The 19,463-nt window shown below is 39.4% G+C and overlaps 3 protein-coding genes across 5 annotated transcripts; 1 reads left to right on the forward strand and 2 right to left on the reverse strand.

The window, feature by feature from the left end:
* Positions 1–55: 55 nt before the first annotated feature.
* On the forward strand, positions 56–5,021 carry LOC141907309 (uncharacterized). 2 transcript variants are annotated; one of them, XM_074796915.1, is made up of 8 exons: positions 56–145; positions 1,510–1,639; positions 2,025–2,155; positions 2,495–2,681; positions 2,810–2,931; positions 3,177–3,348; positions 4,681–4,771; positions 4,880–5,021. In XM_074796915.1, the coding sequence occupies exons 2-8, from the start codon at positions 1,585–1,587 to the stop codon at positions 4,929–4,931; spliced, it is 810 nt and encodes a 269-aa protein (XP_074653016.1). In that variant the 5' UTR covers positions 56–145; positions 1,510–1,584; the 3' UTR covers positions 4,932–5,021. The 2 variants fall into 2 exon arrangements, with proteins under 2 accessions (XP_074653016.1, XP_074653017.1); XM_074796916.1 differs by lacking the exons at positions 4,681–4,771; positions 4,880–5,021 and adding an exon at positions 3,486–4,516.
* Positions 5,022–5,635: 614 nt separating this feature from the next.
* On the reverse strand, positions 5,636–11,440 carry LOC141907306 (uncharacterized). The gene is made up of 9 exons (XM_074796910.1): positions 11,340–11,440; positions 10,407–10,670; positions 9,876–10,051; positions 9,655–9,787; positions 9,338–9,505; positions 8,998–9,252; positions 8,781–8,924; positions 6,436–8,701; positions 5,636–6,206 (listed from the first exon to the last, which is right to left on the reverse strand). Exons 1-9 carry the CDS (start codon positions 11,392–11,394, stop codon positions 5,963–5,965), a joined length of 3,705 nt encoding a protein of 1,234 aa, XP_074653011.1. The 5' UTR covers positions 11,395–11,440; the 3' UTR covers positions 5,636–5,962.
* A 2,889-nt stretch (positions 11,441–14,329) lies between these two features.
* On the reverse strand, positions 14,330–19,274 carry LOC141907505 (uncharacterized). Of its 2 annotated transcripts, none has more exons than XM_074797170.1 (8): positions 18,789–18,983; positions 18,411–18,478; positions 17,333–17,614; positions 16,740–16,922; positions 16,056–16,178; positions 15,497–15,634; positions 15,284–15,367; positions 14,330–15,054 (listed from the first exon to the last, which is right to left on the reverse strand). In XM_074797170.1, exons 2-8 carry the CDS (start codon positions 18,465–18,467, stop codon positions 15,010–15,012), a joined length of 912 nt encoding a protein of 303 aa, XP_074653271.1. In that variant the 5' UTR covers positions 18,468–18,478; positions 18,789–18,983; the 3' UTR covers positions 14,330–15,009. The 2 variants fall into 2 exon arrangements, with proteins under 2 accessions (XP_074653271.1, XP_074653270.1); XM_074797169.1 differs by lacking the exon at positions 18,789–18,983 and adding an exon at positions 19,144–19,274 and having other exon boundaries at positions 14,331–15,054.
* Positions 19,275–19,463: the final 189 nt, after the last annotated feature.

Consider the following 19,463-nt stretch of genomic DNA (forward strand, 5'->3'; position numbering starts at 1 on the left):
GATCATAGCCCTTCCGTGTTACGAAAACAAAAACGAGCGATATCTTATCAGCCCAACGAAAAATCGGATAAAGTTCCAGTCATTCGCCACTCAACGAAGGGTATTGTAGTATATGTAAACTATCAAGAATCAGTTTTATCAGCATGTACGCAGTGCAGGAAAATCTGATGCCATTTCAGATGGACGGTCGGATAATCATTGACGTCATCGAATAGAAAACTTATCTAAGGAGCCTATATTCAAATCTACTACTTTAAGATCGTATGCTCTCTTATTTTACTTAAATTTTTACATCCCCAATGGATAGCTTATACCAGGTGCGGTTTATTCAATGGAAAATAAAAAATTATTTTTCTATATCAAATAGTCTGTCAAATCTTGTCCATGCGTTAGAGACAGGACCCAGTCACCCAGAAAAAAGTTACAATACAGATATGTCAAGTAATTTCGCATAATTTTCGTAATCGATTCTACGTATCTGACTGCAAAAATATGGCTATATAAAAAACATTTCACTTGTGCTCGAACTGTAGGATATTCAATCGTTAACAAGAAAGGTAAATCATTGTACTTGATAGTTCAGACACTTGTTTTACTTTGTTAACTAAAGACTCGTAGATCATTCAAGTATCTCGATCTCGGCGTGTTTTCATAATGACGATCGTTTTCGTTTTCAGGCTCGTTGCATTTGTCGACAAGTGAATCCGGTAGATGGCGAATAGATGGCTACATTTCTGTTTACTCCGAAAACTCTAACATCCGTGATTCGTTGACTAATGAATATTCTATTCATCATTCTTTATTTTAAAAATCAGTGAAATGCAAAATTAGATAATGAAATATTGGATATTGATATATGATACATTTTGCATTTTTTTCGGACCAAAAGCAAATCTTACGTGACGAGGCCACCCAGGTCAATATGGGCGACAATACCCTTCAAGAATACTATATTTTGTTTCACGCAGCGTAAAATACAATTCCGCGCCGCGAGAAATCAAAGAACAAACTTTGTTTAGTCATTCGAATCGAATTTTATATCGAAATAAATTTAACTCCACACTGAATATCTTACAAAAGAAACTGCATTTTTCGAATGCTTTTTCTATTTTCACGCTGTCATATACTCGCAATGAACCGTTCGTTGTTAAACCCCGGGCCATCTTTGACATGGAGCTAATTAATCATGTAATCGTCGTTGCTTTTTACCAACCGCTAGGGGGTTTATAACGCTGACAAACTCCGTATAGGACTATGGCATTACAAGTTCACTTGTGGCATAATTATTATGTATTGTACGCATAAAACATATTCATGATACAACATCGCTCCTACATATAGTTTCTACAGTGTATATGTCAAGACATAACCTCAGGCATGGTTTAAGCAGCTTAAATACACTTCTTTCGGGATGCAAGGCGATAATACATACATCAAAATATAATCCGCAGACAAAACTGTAGATCCAATGCTCACAGGGAAAGCTATGTACGTTGATCTTTTTTTCAGAAACTGTTTGAGCGAATGAAACCCTGCAGTGATTATGGTTCCATGAATAATTCTGCGTTTCCATTTGCCAACTAGATGTTCGATGATATGGCTTTACTAGGCATTGTTTGGTGGCTACTCTGCGTGAATCGTAAGTTATCTACATGCTTGTTTGTTTGTTTGTTTTTGCTTCACGTCGTTTGGATCTTGGTTCCCTTAATCCTATTGGATTGGGATTGTTCATTTAACCTCATGACGGGACGGATTTAGAAGTGTTGCCCTGTAGTAAGCAGCCAACAGGATTCGAACCCGCTTATTACTCATCACTGATAGGTAAAGCAAAGGCATCACGTGTATTTGAAACTTTTCTGTATCAGATACTCATGGATACGTGCATGTCAGTATTCAGATTATGAGCGCTCATCGGAGAATAACTCAAAACTCAATTCAAAACGTGTTTCCGGAATCTATGCCTTCACCTTTGAATCTTTGAATCTCACCTTTGAATCTCGGGAGAAATATTCTTCTAATTTCAGAAATAATCGCCGATAAATGTCCTCCTGATAGACCCGATGTCGGCTATTCGGTTAAGAAATTTCACTATCCAATAAACGAAAGCATCGCGCGTGAAATCATCCGCAATCGTAAAATAGATAACTGTTTTAGGGTAAGGCATGTTATTCGTAGAATTCGTTTCCCAATTCTATGTAGTTAAGCAAAAGTCCAATAATGTAACATTCTAATGCGGAATAATTTCGAACGCGGAGCGGGGGATCGAGACTCCCTTCAACCTCCATTGGATCCGTCCTGCACTGGAATAAGCATCAACAGATGAGGATTCCTGAATACTGGACGATTATTCCATGATGCTGGGCAGTGAACTTAAGAGCTCCACTGCCGAATGATCTTTTGATTGATATCGAGATTATGAAAAATAAATAGACCGTTTCCTCGTATCATTGATTATGGTATAGATTTTTAATTTTTCCCTTCTTTTTTTTCCAAGAAATGCATTGAACTGTTCACACAGGATAACGGAAAGTGTCGCGCAATCAGTTATACGGGAGACCAATCTGGGATAGGTTCGACGTGCTTTATGCTGCAAACCACGTTCAAGGCTCAGCCGGAAGTTTTTCGAAACCAACAGGAAGTTCGATACATTGCACCTTTTTGTTTCAAAAAGAAAAAACCCGGTGCGTATGTGCGCTGCTTCTAACACTAGATGTAACATTCGCCAGAGATTCGGATCTAGTGGCCATGGCCGAGTATCGTGGTGCCATCAGGTTCGAATCCCTGTCTTATGTTCCCTTGCATCATATAGTTGTAGGTTGTCCATCCGAAAGACCTGACGTATTATTCAGAACTGTCGGAAACATAATTCCTAGATACCACAGAGACGTGCTAAAAATATATACTGATGTAAAGTTAGACGACTGCCTAGGCGTAAGTTAGATTTCTAAACATTGTTGAGCCTACAGTGATCTATCTACGCGTAGATTTAAGGGGTAATGCTTTGTCATCTGTGTTTTTTTTAAAGAAAAATCATTAGGGATGAAATGGAGTGTTCTGAATAACTATTTTTCTTAGGTCTCATTTATTTCTTCTATGATTTTCTGCCATACTTTTGATATAGTTACTATACGGTCTCGAATGAATAAGTATATATTATTCAGATATTTTTTCGATAGATTTGCCTTGCGAATTTCAAGAAAATAACCAAATCCGATTGTCGCGCTATAGTCTATATAAAACAGCAAAGGAAATGCTTCGTCATGAAGACGAACATACAAATCAGTCCGGAAAGTTTCCAACAAAATTTGGTGGTCGGAATTTACATTGAGCCATACTGTGCCAGAAAAGGTAAGAATCTGAAAACCTTCAAACTGTACTTCTTTGAACTAGACACCGACTACTTTCAGCAATGACAGGAATAAACCGAGGTATGAGCACTTTCTTTTTTTCATATCAAAATAGGACCTTATTTATTTAATTGGTAGATTCCGTTGTATTTGGTGTGCCCGACAAACCCACCACAGCTACCGGGAGCGAAGAAGGCTTTAGCATGTTCCTAGCTAGATGTGATATTCTTTATATTTCTATTTTTGGATGACCGGCTTATGGAGCTCGAAAATTTTCGAAATTGAAGGAACAGCGAAAATTCAACTTTGGGGCTCGGTTAAACGCCTTGTGTGAAAGTAACGAAATGACTACTACATGTAGTATACGATTTCAGTTGACGAAGCTTCATCGACCTGACAACAAACGATGTACACCAGTTCTGGTGTAATCAATCACATCAATCTGTTCTTACGTTGCTTCGTTTTAACCAGCGATAGAAGTCATGCGGAAGTATTTATAGTTGGTATCGAACTATTGTATCTGATAATGAAGATTTTAGCAAACAAGTATTTTGCATATCTAATATCAGATAGATAATGATAAAATCATAACAGTGAATTGATATAGAACAGGCTCTGTATATGAATCCATACACATTGACCCCTTAATTCTATTTTTATGAAAAGATTAGGGGCAGATCCAAAAAAGGGGGCCTAAGTTACCCAGACCCCCTATTTTAGCCGAGATTACATTTTCACTCCCTGGCCTAAGAAAGTTACACACATACATTTTGTTCTAGAATCACTCTAGATGCCCAGAAAAAGATCCATTTTTTCCAAATTTCCTTAGGGCCCAAAACCCCCTTGTAGGGACTTAGCGACTACGGTACTCGTGTTCATGTACCATCAGTCGATCGTTGACAAAAATACGAATTTCGATAAACGGGGCTAGTTCTAAAGTCACGGCTTAATTTCAAGAATTTAAGACCATCTGCATTCTACATTGTATAACCAGCTAAAGGCCAGTCTTATGATGTAAAGACCAAATTTGGCCATTTCTTTTTATGTCACGACTATGGAACCGGCCCCAGATAAATTGACAATCTGCAGCTAATGAAAATAACAACATTGATGACAAACTGGATTCAAAATGCGATTTTTAATGAGTGATTAAATGTGAAACTGGATCCTAAATTATTGGAGCTCGCGATGATCGAAAATCGATATTCCAATCACCGGTAAATTATGACTTGACATGTCAGTGTGTTTGCGAAAAAATATTGTATATCTGCAGAATGCGTTTTCAAAGTAAATAAACGGCATGCGTGCATTTTCTCATGTCTATTCAAAACAGATGTACAGAGAGGTAATAATGAATTCTATAACCATGTTACGGACAGTAGTTGTGACTTTTGTGTTAACGATTTTATTACCATATCGACACGGTAAGTAATCTTATAATGCGTTTTGACCGGTGATGGGTATTTTTTTCAAAAAATATGTGGCAATTATAGAAGATTCGTGAACAACCAAATCTGAATTAATTCATATAGGAGTTCATTGTCTGCGATGTTTTTCGTGCGGGTATTTCGAAACGATGCCTAGCCATCTTGCGCTGGCTTTCACAAAAGATTCGAAACCCGGCTGCCTTACTCCGGTCAACGCAGCCGATATTATCCAAGACTGCAAGGATGGCTACAGATGCGGGGTAAGTCTCCGGTAAAGACTTCTAAAATAGGAAAAATGTTGATGTTGGTAAAATTGTATGAATTTTCGTATTTTTGCTTTGAAATGTTTGCAGTCAACTCTCGATGTACCGCCCTCCCATATACCACTACCCCCGCCTACCGCCAGGTTTTCTCAATGTACATCTTTATACAACTACATAGTAAAACATCCCCGATATACCGCCATACTCTCTATACCGCCAAAATCGTTCTGCACCGATGTGGGCGGTATATCGGGGTTCGGTTGAATCTATCGAGAGAATTTGTGTACATTATAAGTGTCACCCTTGATTCTATTTCGTCTTACCGTACGATTCTTAACAATTTCAGGAATCGTTAGCGATGCTAGGTAAGCTCGAATTCTACACGAGATCGTGTGTGACGTCAGTATCCTGCGGCCTGGATTTCGGACAAATCATATCGCAAGTGGACCACAGGCTTACAGGTGTGCTACGATGTTGCGACACCGAACTGTGCAATGATACACCGTCGATGAATATGACGAAACCACCGCCAAATTTTATGTATTTTCATCATTAATCAGTTGGGGATTTATGAAAAACAAATGTTTCACTAAACCTGACTACTTTACTTATTTCGGAATGTCATTTCCGCATAATTTTTTCGCTACCTCTCTTTTCACGGACGAAATTTGGAAAAATTTGATGTAAATATTGACTAAAAGCATATGTACAAATAACGCATGGTTAAGTCAAACACAGATGATGATATTTTGTCGACAGTAGTTACTGTTAGTCGCAATGTCTTGAGATTTTAGTTCGTCGACGTATGTCACTGGATGTTGCAATGATTGGCTGCTGCGTCAGGTTTATGTCCCGCAATCTTCAACAAGAAGATCAATGGAACGTTCCCTTCATCCTTCCTTGCACTGCGCTTGGCATATTCGAATCACGTCTGCGATGTTCTGAATGTTGGTTCATTTCTGGAGTCAGGTTCATTCCTTCGCTGAACCCGATGTGAATTATCTGTAGTATCCCAGTCGTTCATTGAAACGTACTGAGGATTATCGTAACAATCTGTCTCATAATTCACCGAATCGTCTCTCACAAAATCAGGATTTTCAGATGCTCGGCGTAACTCGTCTGCCAAAACCAATCTCGAATGCATTTCGTCACGTAACTTCCCCCGACGCCTGAAATCCAAGATATCTTATCTTAATTTCTAACGGGAAATGAATTATTGCCGCGCAAACAACTGAGTTGGCAACTAAACCGAACGCACACAGCGAGACACACACCCGAAATACGAAACAGAAAAGCTTTTCTAGCTTGTTTCGCGACTGGGTGCGCTAATTCGAAACGGAGCATTTCAGGTTCATTATCTAGCGATGCTGGCACATCATGCACCATATTATACTGTACCTTCTATTTGCAATGATGAAACCAAACAATGTTACCAGAACGACGAATACTATGAAGCATATTGCGGTTACCATGACCATCTCAGAGGAAATGACTTTCTGACTATTTCTGTTGAGATTCACTGCGGCATTTGCAGTTGTTGACGTATTACTACTTTTTGATGTAGTTAGTTTGACTGCGGAAGATGCATTTTCAGACGAAATGACGCTTGTTTTTGCTGTGGCTTGGAAGGTTGTTACATATGAATCCGTCTTTGGCCCATTGGTAGTGGTAAGGGGTTCAGTGGTAGTTGTAGGGGGTAGAGTGGTAGTTGAAGGGGGGTCAGTGGTGGTTGTAGGGGGTTCAGTGGAAGTTGTTAGGGGTAGAGTGGTGGTTGTAGGGGGTTCAGTGGTAGTTGTAGTGGGTAGAGTGGTGGTTGTAGGGGGTTCAGTGCTGGTAGTTGTAGGGGGTAGAGTGGTGGTTTTAGGGGGCTCAGTGTTGGTGGTTGGGGGTTCAGTGGTAGTTGAATGGGGTTCAGTGGTAGATGTAGGCGGTTGAGTAGTGGTTTTAGGGGGTACAACGATGGTTGTAGGGGGTAGAGTAGTGGTTTTAGGGGGGACTGTGGTCGTCGTAGGGGGTAGAGTGGTAGTTGTAGGGGGTAGAGTGGTAGTTGTAGGGGGTTTAGTGGTAGTTGTAGGGGGTTCAGTGGTAGTTGTAGGGGGTAGAGTGGTAGTTGTAGGGGGCACAACGATGGTTGTAGGGGGAAGAGTGGAAGGTTTAGGGGGTTCGGTGGTAGTTGTAGTGGGTACAGTGATGGTTTTAGGGGGTATAGTAGTTGTTGTAGGGGGGGTCGTGGTGGTTGAAGGGGGTTCAGTTCTAATTGTAGGGGGTTCGGTAGTTATAGGGGGTAGGGTGGTAGTTAGAGGGGGTTCAATGGTAGTTGTAGGGGGGCCAGTGATAGGGAGTAGTGTGGTAGTTGTAGGGGGTACAGTGGTGGTTGTAGGGGGCTCAGTGGTAGTTGTAGGGGGTTCAGTAGTAGTTGTAGGGGGTTTAGTGGTAGTTGTAGGGGGTTCAGTGGTAGTTGTAGAGGGTTTAGTGGTAGTTGTAGGGGGTAGAGTGGTAGTTGTAGGGGATTCAGTAGTAGTTGTAGAGGGTTTAGTGGTGGTTGTAGGGGGCTCAGTGGTAGTTGTAGGGGGTTCAGTAGTAGTTGTAGGGGGTTTAGTGGTAGTTGTAGGGGGTTTAGTGGTAGTTGTAGGGGGTTCAGTGGTAGTTGTAGGGGGTAGAGTGGTAGTTGTAGGGGGTTTAGTGGTAGTTGTAGGGGGTTCAGTGGTAGTTGTAGGGGGTAGAGTGGTAGTTGTAAGGGGTTCAGTAGTAGTTGTAGAGGGTTTAGTGGTAGTTGTAGGGGGTTCAGTGGTAGTTGTAGAGGGTTTAGTGGTAGTTGTAGGGGGTAGAGTGGTAGTTGTAGGGGGTTCAGTAGTAGTTGTAGAGGGTTTAGTGGTAGTTGTAGGGGGTTTAGTAGTTGTTGTAGGGGGCTTAGTGGTAGTTGTAGGGGGTTCAGTGGTAGTTGCAGGGAGTTTAGTGGTAGTTGTAGGGGGTTCAGTGGTAGTTGTAGGAGGTTCAGTGGTAGTTGCAGGGGATTTAGTTGTAGTTGTAGTGGGTTCAGTGGTAGTTGTAGGGGGTTCAGTGGTAGTTGTTGTGGATAGAGTGGTGGTTGTAGGCGGTTCAGTGGTAGTTGTAGTGGGTAGAGTGGTAGTTGTAGGGGGTTCAGCGGTAGTTGTAGGAGGTTCAGTGGTAGTTGCAGGGGATATAGTGGTAGTTGTAGGGGGTTCAGTGGTAGTTGTAGGGGGTTCAGTGGTAGTTGTAGTGGGTAGAGTGGTGGTGGTTGTAGGCGGTTCAGTGGTAGTTGTAGTGGGTAGAGTGGTGGTTGTAGGCGTTTCAGTGGTAGTTGTAACGGGTAGAGTGGTGGTTGTAGGGGGTTCAGTGATAGTTGTAGTGGGTCGAGTGGTGGTTGTAGGGGTCTTAGTGGTAGTTGTAGGGGGTTCAGTGGTAGTTGTAGGGGTTTCAGTGGTAGTTGTAGGGGGTTCTGTAGTAGTTGTAGTGGGTGGAGTGGTAGTTGTAGGGGGTTCAGTGGTAGTTGTAGTGGGAAGAGTGGTGGTTGTAGGCGGTTCAGTGGTAGTTGTAGTTGGTAGAGTGGTGGTTGTAGGGGGTAAAGTAGGGGTTGCTGGGGGGACAGTGGTGGTTGTCGTGGGTACAGGAGTGGTTTTTGTTGTAGTAGTCGATGGAATCGCTAGAATGCAGAAATAACTTCAAATAAGTCATCAAACTTCGTTATGATATGATATAGAGCTCCCTATCAGAATACACACCTCTTACACAAACGTAGTAATTTGCAGTAGTGCACAGTTCATCCATCATCCCACTGGCGGCGATAGTGATACACATCGATTTCCGGTTTTCGTTAAAACTATTCGGCCGACCAGGAGACCAATCCGTATAAATCATTGAAGATCCTTGAAATAGATTCATTTGATTTCATTTCATTCATTGGAAGTAAGACTTTCTTACGCAATGATAGGTCCTTACCGTCACCGTGCAACCATAAACCACTGGTCACATCAATCCAAAATCCATATTCATATTGAACCGAAAGGTTGACTTTTGTTCGTAAATGTTGTCGCACATAGTTCTGTTTACTTCCGTCTGTTATATCCAGTAACGTTCCATTCATATTACGGCAGATTTCACGAGATTTGAACCACGACACGTATTTTCCTTCCTTGCTGACATACAAACAGAGTCCATTCGTCAATACGTACGGCAGGCTGCAATTTTGAACACCTACAATAAAAATCTTTGACTTCATTGGGAAAAAAATCAGTCATTACTATTCACCAAAAACCTTAAGGAGCTACTATTTTCGTACCTGTTCGTTCGCAGATAAAACGGTCGGAATCTGTGCAGTCTGATTCCACCCAATTAAAGTTGCGGTTCGTTTTCAATAAGGCGCACATATTTGTATAACGATTTGAATCTGGCCGTGGTGTTTTCTTACCATCAACTTCGTGTATATCCCAACTTGAATACCATCGACCTTGAATAGAATTCGACAACAACATAAACACAGTTTTACGAAGAACTATGAAATTTGCTCTTTTTGAATGACTACTGAATGCGATATTCAAGATATCTAAGGCTTTTTGTATTGTTCACGAATCTACGACCCGATCTTGTAAGTCTTACCATGAATGGAATATATGTAATTTCGACGATCACCGCCGCATAGTTTCGTCGTATCCCCCTCACAAGGCATGTTACAGCCAGTGCCCATTCCAAACTTGCCGTATGAATAGTCACAGAAACACTCATTCCCGAACTGCAATGGAATTCAATCTCGCATTTTTGTAACTACATTGATACCCAGCACGATCATGACGGGAGTCAGTCACCGAGTTATTTGTTACCTGTACGCTGGCATATTTATATCCTTTTCGTTTACTTTTGCAAGTCAACCGGCATACTTCAGGGGTATTGTCTCCGTCACGATTTTTGACTTCGTTTTTCAAATCTCGTTTCCAGTCTTTTATAATCCAGGCATCAGTCTCTTTGTAGCAGCCTTGAGCTGATAGGACCTCGTTTCCTAGAAAAAAATAGTTATTCCTTAATCATTAAGATACATAATCAAAAATTTTGCCAAGTTTCAATATTCCTAGCCACGTGATCAGTTTCTAGATACAAAATATCCATTTGAGGATCTTCATTCCCTTCCAGGTATAGAAGACCAACCCAATCGAGTCCCGCGTCTCCGCGCGTTAAACCTGGGAGTTGTTCATGTACCCGAGTAAAATCACTAAATGATCCAACCTCGTAGATAACCTAGACTCGCACTGTCATTGACAGACAATGTTAACATTTTCAGATTTCAGATGTTACCCAATTCAAAGCTTATGCCATGTATGTTGTCAATCAGTGTCTTTATTTTATGAAACACTTACTCATTCCGAAGCGCCAGTCTCCAATGCTCGCAGTGCTTCCAGTCCAGGCGCGTGCCATCTTACGTGTGGTAATTATATCCACTATGAAGTTACGTTCATCTTCAGATTTTAAATCAAGCAGCTTCGAACCCTGGTAATCAGACATGCAGCTAGATTTTGCTTGATCTTTAGTCCGCTTAGTTTTGCTAAAGAAATAGCAGCTACCTTGAAATTCGACGCCATCTTTGCCGCAAACTTCTACAGCGGCTACTGTCGCTGGATTACCTGAACAAAACAGACATTTTTCATGGTACATATTGGTAGATGGTTTTCTATTCTAATCACGATTGGTAGAACAGCATATCCGTGTTGACGCGATGTAGAGAGAATCCCTCAATGATAATAAAAAGTCCGAAAATGTAACTTCGAGATAGTAGTTTATTTCAACGTTTCGACTATATCCTAATAGTCATCTTCAGGAATAATGTAACGTAATAATGTAATGTAATAACGAATAATGTAATGTAATAACGTTGAAAAAAACTACTATCTCGAAGTTACATTTTCGGACTTATTATTATCATTGTGGGATTCTCTCTTTTCTATTCTAATTTTATATGATGTTACAATGATTTTACATGATCCAATTTTACAAACGGTGAAGGATCTGATCTGCCCGACCATTACCAGGCCCTTGTCAAATCTTAAATGAGTTCACAATTTTTGAATTTGTGGATTGCAAGTGGTCTCGGAAGTGACTCGCTTTGCTTTGTTTATGCATTGCTTAGTATCGAGTGAGTGGTTTACGTGCGAAGGCGCTATCTAAATTAGGGACGGGCCAAATTTGACTCGAGTCTGATCTGCTCCAATTTGACTCGAGCCAAATCCTCTCCGCGTGATCGTAGCATATGGAAAATTGCTGTATTACGAACAAAACCCCGAAGCCAGACTTACCTGATTGTTGTGCGGATATGGTACTGAGTAACAAAACCCAGCGAATGAAAGGCATCTTCAGCGTGACATTGATCGCAATAGAAATAAAACATATATCAGAAAGAGCCTAAACCTTTTTTCCATTATGTGTACTAAAAATGATAAGCAAGCGTTAACTTGCAAGATTGGTCGTTCATATCTTAACAAAACACCCAAGTCTATTAATTGTTCTAATGTAAATATGGCGTGATAAGTCACCTGAATGAATATGTATATATACAATGAAAATGTACTTCTAGGCCTAGTTTTCATTATCGCTTAGATCTATTTTTTTGACGTCAATGAACACCAACCGACGATTAAGAATATATCAAAATGCGATCTAGATAATTATTTTATGGTGGCTGATTGTGGCCATACTAAAAGTTATTTCTATACGGCTAGAGCTACGATAAAAAATATTCACGTTGGCCCGTTTTTTGGTTTTCTCGCGCGAGAAAAGAAAACATTTTGGGTTGAAAAAACATTTTGGTTTTCTGACTGTCTATAGAGGCTGGACGTATCGGCCCCACTCCGCTCGACGTATCGGCCCCACTCCGCGCGGTGGCGCCACCCCGCGGGATTTACGCGAAGCAGCAGAACACAAACACGGCCACTCTCTCAATTTTCAATGATAGAAATCGTGTGTGCATTTCAATTATTTCGGCTGTTAGGGTTTTAAGGCACAATATAAGTTGATGATGTGATATGGGGATGTTAATTAATGATAATTCCGCAGTGAAGCTAGTCACGAACGGTGCCGATTGAGTGTATAGCTGCCAAAAACACTGAAATGTGCGTAGTTGCGTAACTATTTGCAGTGAATTGCAGACGAAACATGAAGCCTTAACGGCCGTTTAAAAAAAAATTATACCAATCGCAATTGTAAAATAAAAATGAGATAGAACCTAAGTTAAAATTCTGGCCATTTCTAAAATGTTATTAATTATTATTACTAATTTTTAGTCAGTGCGGAACGTTTAGTTTTCCAACAATAATGAGGGGTGGTAGGTAGTCATGCAATTCAAGTCATCATTTATTACACGTTACTACCGTGTTGTTGAAAATCTCGCGAGTCCTGGACCAAACCCCAATGAACAATGTGATCTGTGTGCTGGCCACAAATGCACACAGATCACACTACACTACCCATTACACACTCCAGTACCCACAGCTTTCATATATCCATCCAAATATTTAGTGGCTTTCTTCCTGGGTGGCACCACCGCGCGGGATTTACGCGAAGCAGCAAAACACAAACACTCTCTCACTCTCTCAATTTTCAATGATAGAAATCGTGTGTGCATTTCAATTATTTCGGCTGTTAGGGTTTTAAGGCACAATATAAGTTGATGTTGTGATATGGCGATGTTAATTAATGATAATTCCGCAGTGAAGCTAGTCACGAACGGTGCCGATTGAGTGTACAGCTGCCAAAAACACTGAAATGTGCGTAGTTGCGTAACTATTTGCAGTGAATTGCAGACGAAACATGAAGCCTTAACGGCCGTTTAAAAAAAAATTATACCAATCGCAATTGTAAAATAAAAATGAGATAGAACCTAAGTTAAAATTCTGGCCATTTCTAAAATGTTATTAATTATTATTACTAATTTTTAGTCAGTGCGGAACGTTTACTTTTCCAACAACAATAAGGGGTGGTAGGTAGTCATGCAATTCAAATCATCATTTATTACACGTTACTTCCGTGTTGATGAAAATCTCGCGAGTCCTGGACTAAACCCCAATGAACAATGTGATCTGTGTGCTGGCCACAAATGCACACAGATCACACTACACTACCTATTACACACTCCAGTACCCACAGCTTTCATATATCCATCCAAATATTTAGTGGCTTTCTTCCTGGATAAAAAATGTTTTACATTTGCCAATTTTTTTTTAATTCTCGCGCGAGTGTGAATTCTCGCGCCAATGTGAAAATTGTTGTATTGTTCCTCTAGCCGTAAAGAAAAAGTTTTTAGTATTGCCCAATCAGCCACCATATCATTACGACACTTGAACTTCACGTAGATGGCTTCCGAAGACTAAAGTATAAGTGAACCATTGAGGTTTGGTCGTGACTGTTTACCTGAAATTAGATAAGCGCGCCTATCTTATTTTCAAATTCTGGCTACGAATATCTTATCAAGTCCCGTAAGATAATCGTAGCCGGCTGTCTGAGATCTTAAAAAAGGAGTGCAGTTCTACCATGAACCATACGATTAAGTTTATAAAATTTAGTTGAAGTAAAAAAATAGTATTCATTCGCAAATGAACCAATCCTAGCAAATAAGGTAAGTATTTTGGTACCAAAATTATTCGAAGGCTATACTTCGAATTCGTTGTAACATTGAAACAGTTTATTCAAAGTTTATATAACATCAACTTCGAATAAAGATAATGACATCATTTCAACATCACTTCATCACTTCATCAGCTTTAAATTTGAATTTTAGCTTTATCGTCGAAAGGTTGATTATCGAGACATTCCATCATTACCGGACGGCACTTCTAATCACGCATTTGATCATCCAGCCCCGCGTTGATGATTAATCTGGTCTTCAGCCAATGCCTGATAATATGATGGCCGGACTTGTCGAAGTAATTGATCTGCAAATGAGCCGCTAGACGTCGCGCCAATTTACGCTTGTTTCCAAATGCGTAGCGTTCAACGTAAGAATGCGGCAGATGAATACGTTGGTAAAGATTTCCTCGAACGGATAGAAAACTTGACAGCCTCTTCTTAAATATTTCGTCAGCACTTAGCGAAATGATTATAAATCCAAGTTGTAGATGCCGAAGATCGTCATTTTTTTATCTCACCACTTTTAAAATATATATCCCAATAACAAATATTCACTTTTTGTCATTGAACCGTTTCAATTGTTTCATGGCATGATTTCAAAAAGGACACCTAAGAAATCATAGACCAGTGAAAAAAAATCAAATGAGGCTATTTGTCATTTAAGCAATTAAGACACTTTATTGTAACAATAGTCATATGATATTTTGGATTAGTGGACGGAATATGGTAAAACTATGGTAAAAGACAATTTTCCAAATACTGACTATAAGCTAAAAACTAAACCCGTTCAATTTGACATTTTGTATTTTTTGTTTGAGACGTAGGGCCTACACGATAGACAGAAGTCAATGATCAATTCAGTCTTGCAAAAATACACGATTTGACATATTGAATGAGACATAACGAGACAGACAGCAAGTCAATAAACAATACAATGGTCTATGTGATAAGTAACAATATATATATTTGAACCGCAATAAAATCTATACCAGAATATTAGTTCACAGGTCTCGCCGACCTCGCCTTATTCGTACATGACCAACTGGGACTCAATTAACGAAATTATTTTCTAATTTTCTTATCTTATTTTTCCAATTCTTAACTCGGACCGATTTTGCCGATCTCATTGGTTTTAATGTAGATTCTTCTAATGTCTACAAAAGCGCAGTGTCATGGTTGGTATTTCCAGGCGTAAAAAACTTAATTGGTTAAAAGGTTGGGCCTATATACATATACAACTGGGAGGTTAGAATCGTCTGTTTTTCATTGCCGTAATTCAGCTCAAAACACGCTCGAAGTAAAAAGTATTGTCATATCTACAGAACTAGATTGAGCGATTTCATTCTAATCAGAGCGGTACAGCATCACAGCACATGCGATTAACAAAGCCTGAAACGAGAAAAAAGATGGCTTTTTGACGAACGACAATAGAATATACGGAGTCGCAGATGAGACAGAGAAAGGTTTTGTCTCGTGTAAACGAACTACTCGGTATTTCCAAAGTATATATGAATTGAACCGTATTTAGAAAAATTACCAATCGAAATATACCGTTCATGTTCAAGTTCTCATAATCTCACGCGCATATTATGTATTGCGAGCAATATACAACACCTACCTGGAAAATGACACCAAGAATAAAAACAACGATAATCCACGCCTGGTTGTTCTTAATCAAGTCTTCAAGTTTGGTCCAACAAGGCTGTGGAGGCAATTGACGAATATCTCGATTAAGAATTTGTTTTCAGCGTCAGGCTTTAAAGCAGTTTTTACGTAACTGGCAATTATTCAGTTATGAACGATGTCAATGATTTATTCGAATTACATTTACCATTTCATAATTGGAATTCGTGGTGTCTGGTGTTTCCAAGCAATTAATGTCGTTGATGTTATCGAGGACGAAGTCAGACAATCTTGACGATGCTGGCCACGTGAGGTTTGTCCGCTTGCAACAAGCTGCAGGGATCTCCTATGAAATCCGACAAATAGAACTCATTAGGCATTTTAATTACTTAAAAGTACGCATTTTGAGATGGAAGGGAAAAAATGAACGAAAAAAGATGCCACGGAAGAACTGCTGAAAAAATAATATGCGAGCGAAAATTGTGATGAATTGGATTCGGATAATGGGAAAAAATAAAGAATTAAACTAAATTTAACGCAAAACACGATTATTGGATATCAAGATGAACGTGACTTTTGCAAGTTACTAGATTGAAAATCAAGACGGACATAACAAAAAAAGACGAATGACGACTATATTCTTTTTAAATTTGATGATTTTTTGCAGAATTCTAGGTGGCGGATCCGTTCTCTGAGTATTGAACAAAGGCCTTGATAACGAAGACGAATAGATTTTCGTTGTATTAACGACTATTAAATCGTTTTACCTGGGTAAAGTCATTACTTATTTGGTTCGATACGTCAAAAGGACCGACACCGCCTATAAATGTTCGATTCCACTTCGGAGCTGTATAGAAATCGCTGTAGTTCGTCAAACCGCAGCATTCGCCCTGAAATCAAGCACAAAACTACAAAATTCACGAGGAGACCTGTTAATAGAAGTACTATATAGGTTAACTATTTATTTGACGCACGAGCTTAGTAGCGAAAGCTCGTGCGTCAAATAGATAGTTAACCTTTAAAGTACTTCTCGTGTCATTATTGATTCTAAACCCGGTTAACACGGCTACTCTACGAATCTTCTCATCGTAACGATATACACGTCAAAGCTAAGTTTCAAGGCTTTAAGTTTAGGTTCAGGGCATATTAAGACCGCATCTAATTAGTTAAATTGGTTATAAAAGACTCCTGTCAGGCCAGTTGCGCAGTCAAGGCTTCGATAAAATACCAGTCTATAAGATCATCTCAGTTCTGTATAACCAATCAAACAACTTGAGACCAGTCTCAGAACTTAAGGAATTTGCGACTGGCCCCTGACTCGATCGAGCTTTGGGCTCGATCGAGGTCCAGTTTTCGAAGCTTATTTCAGGGGTAGATTTCAATTTTTGATATTGAAAATCAAGGGAGAGTATTCAGAGGGTGTATCGAAACAAAAATGGCCGAACACTTACGAATATCATGCCGATATTGAGCAACTGCGATTCGGGAGTTGTGCCGTTTACTCCACCGAAAACCTTATTGATGACTCCTTTCATTTCGGTTTGCACTTTAGTTCTGACTTCGTTTTTCTTAGCAGCAATCACAATGGCGGCGATGATTTGAGCACCGAGAATAACGCTGACTAGGATAACATACTATAAGAAAAACAAACTAATTCAACTAATTGGCAATGGTTTATCTTTGTCCTGTATAAGAATTATATATATTTTAAACTGTGTATTGAGTAACTTAATCAGTTTTTATTTTCTGTACTTATATTCGACCATACGTACTAAATACTAAATAGTGAGGAGAATCCATTTATTATTACCTCGGTAACTTATATCTAAAAATAGTTTGATTGTTCAAGTAGTTCGCAGATCTCGTAATCGAGGGGCATGTAGAAATAAAACCAGAAAAAGAATTTGATATTTTTGGAGCTTCATTCTATTCATGATTTTCGTGAATTCCAGAGAGGCTATGAAAAAATGTCATTGAATCAGGGTTGGAAATAGACACGAGTAGTTCGTATAGTCTCTCTGAATCTCCACCGGTATCTACTCACGATAAGCAGGCATATTTTGTTTTTGCAATACGCTCCGCAACAGCCGAAAAACCCAAGCCCGAAGAAAATGGCACCGACAACGATTAAGGGTATCGCCAATTGGGTCGCGAAGCTTTTTAACTGGTCCGCCTGTCCGATGGACGATATGATCTTATCAATGGGTAAATCGGCGGGAATCGCGTTCAAACTGTTCAACGGCAGCGTTTTGAGGAAGTTCAGCAATATGGTATGCACCGCGAAATGGAAGGCTATCCCCAGTCCGAGCAGAACGAGTCCGAGTATCTAAGGAATGAAGAAAAACTGGTTGTTACATTGACATGTTCTTGACAATCACCAAGTATGAATATTACATTTTATGACTATTGGCGATCAAAGTCTCCAATTGTCAGACTACCTTTGGTGACTTAACTCAATCGCTACGTGAGCAATGATAGGCAATGTTAGGCTGAAGATATCATCTTTAGCAATTCTATTGTGAGACTAGAACATTATAATGATATAGATTGATCATAACCCTTTTCAAAAACGAGCTTTCGTATTCATTGATTCAGGGTTTTTCAAAATGTCTACGACGGTGCATAACGAATGAAAATTTGATGGAATGAAAAAAGAAAAACGATACTTCAAAGTGAAACTTTAAAAAAGATATCGTATTCAAGCTGAATTCCGCAAAAAAAGGTAGTCTCGAAGCTCCACCTATATCATGAGTCATCGACGTTTATTCAACTTTAAGTTGGCGGTGCCAAAAACATTCCGATTAATGATCGTGTTCTATAAAACCGGTTAAGACTGTTTCGGCGTATTCGGGATTTCCTCCGTACAAAATATTCATACATTTTGTACCATGAATCGTACGTACACACTACCAAATAATGAATATGAAATACCCGTTGTTTCCGTATTGTACACGGTAGAGTGACCTCCTGCTCTTAATTTCGAATTTGCGAGGAAACCAAATTGGTTTCCTTGCAAATTCGAAACAATCCGGCCTGATTCAACATTTTTATCTCGACTGTCGATCAAGAGACGATCGGCCGATAATTCAGACCGAAATCTAGTCAAACAATTCTGTACTTACCACCCAAATGATGTTGAACACCACCAGCAGGACTTTCGCGCACAAATCAAACGCCATCTTAACGAAGTCTGAAAAATAGTTTAAAACATTTCGAATTCAAATCTCCTCGATGAACTAGATTTCAAATCCGCAGCATTAATTTCCCTAGTTGTAGACGGAGACAATTTCGCAATGCTATCCCTTATTATCAAAATTAACCTGTTCCTTACCCGCAACCATTTTTCTCTATTTTAATATTTGTTGAAATGCAAGTGTTATACGTAGCTAATCTATGTAAGCTCCTTATCGATCGATGTGGCTTATACGACACGATGTAACTACTATGAAGGCTTATGCTTTACTCTTGGTAACATCTGGCGTAAATATCCTTTTTGTTACCTTTGATGAATGATCCAGATCGCGAAAGAAATCATTAGAGATCGAAGATTAAATGTCGATATAATATCTAAGCATGGCCTGAGTAGAATAGGCCAGAAATAACTCGAAAGTAAATCGCAAGTAACTAACGTAAAAGATTTTCTTGAATATTTCAGTCAGGGCTTTGAGAATGGGCCCATTGAAGGTGCCAAATTGAATAACCTCAGCACAAAACCTGACCCGATAGAATCAAGATTCTTGAGCACGTATTTATTCAATCCCCAAGCAAAACACTTAAAACATGTACACGTTCCACAACGAAATATGCTCAAACATTTTCCTACATTATTCATATTCATACTGGGAAAATACATACATTATATTCTTATAAATTCTTCTACAATCCGATGGAAGCCTTACACGTAACTGCGCACAAGAGAACTCGAAACGAAATATTGGGTATAGCATTAACCTAAATGTTTATATAGTACATTTTCAGGTAAAGTCAACTTAATCATCGAAATTGTCAAAAAGTGTACTCAAAAACCAGTTTTTTTCTGGTGCTTTTTTCTTATTATTGATAGCAACGTTGTAAACAATCGCGATTCATTTGAATGGTTGTGACGTCGTAAAACACCTATATTCACGAAATGTTTTACATCTAAATCAGGAAATTGAATCCTATGAATTGTGTGG

The sequence above is a fragment of the Tubulanus polymorphus genome, chromosome 6, assembly GCF_964204645.1.
Source record: "Tubulanus polymorphus chromosome 6, tnTubPoly1.2, whole genome shotgun sequence".
In the NCBI taxonomy this organism is placed as follows: Eukaryota; Metazoa; Nemertea; class Palaeonemertea; order Tubulaniformes; family Tubulanidae; genus Tubulanus; species Tubulanus polymorphus.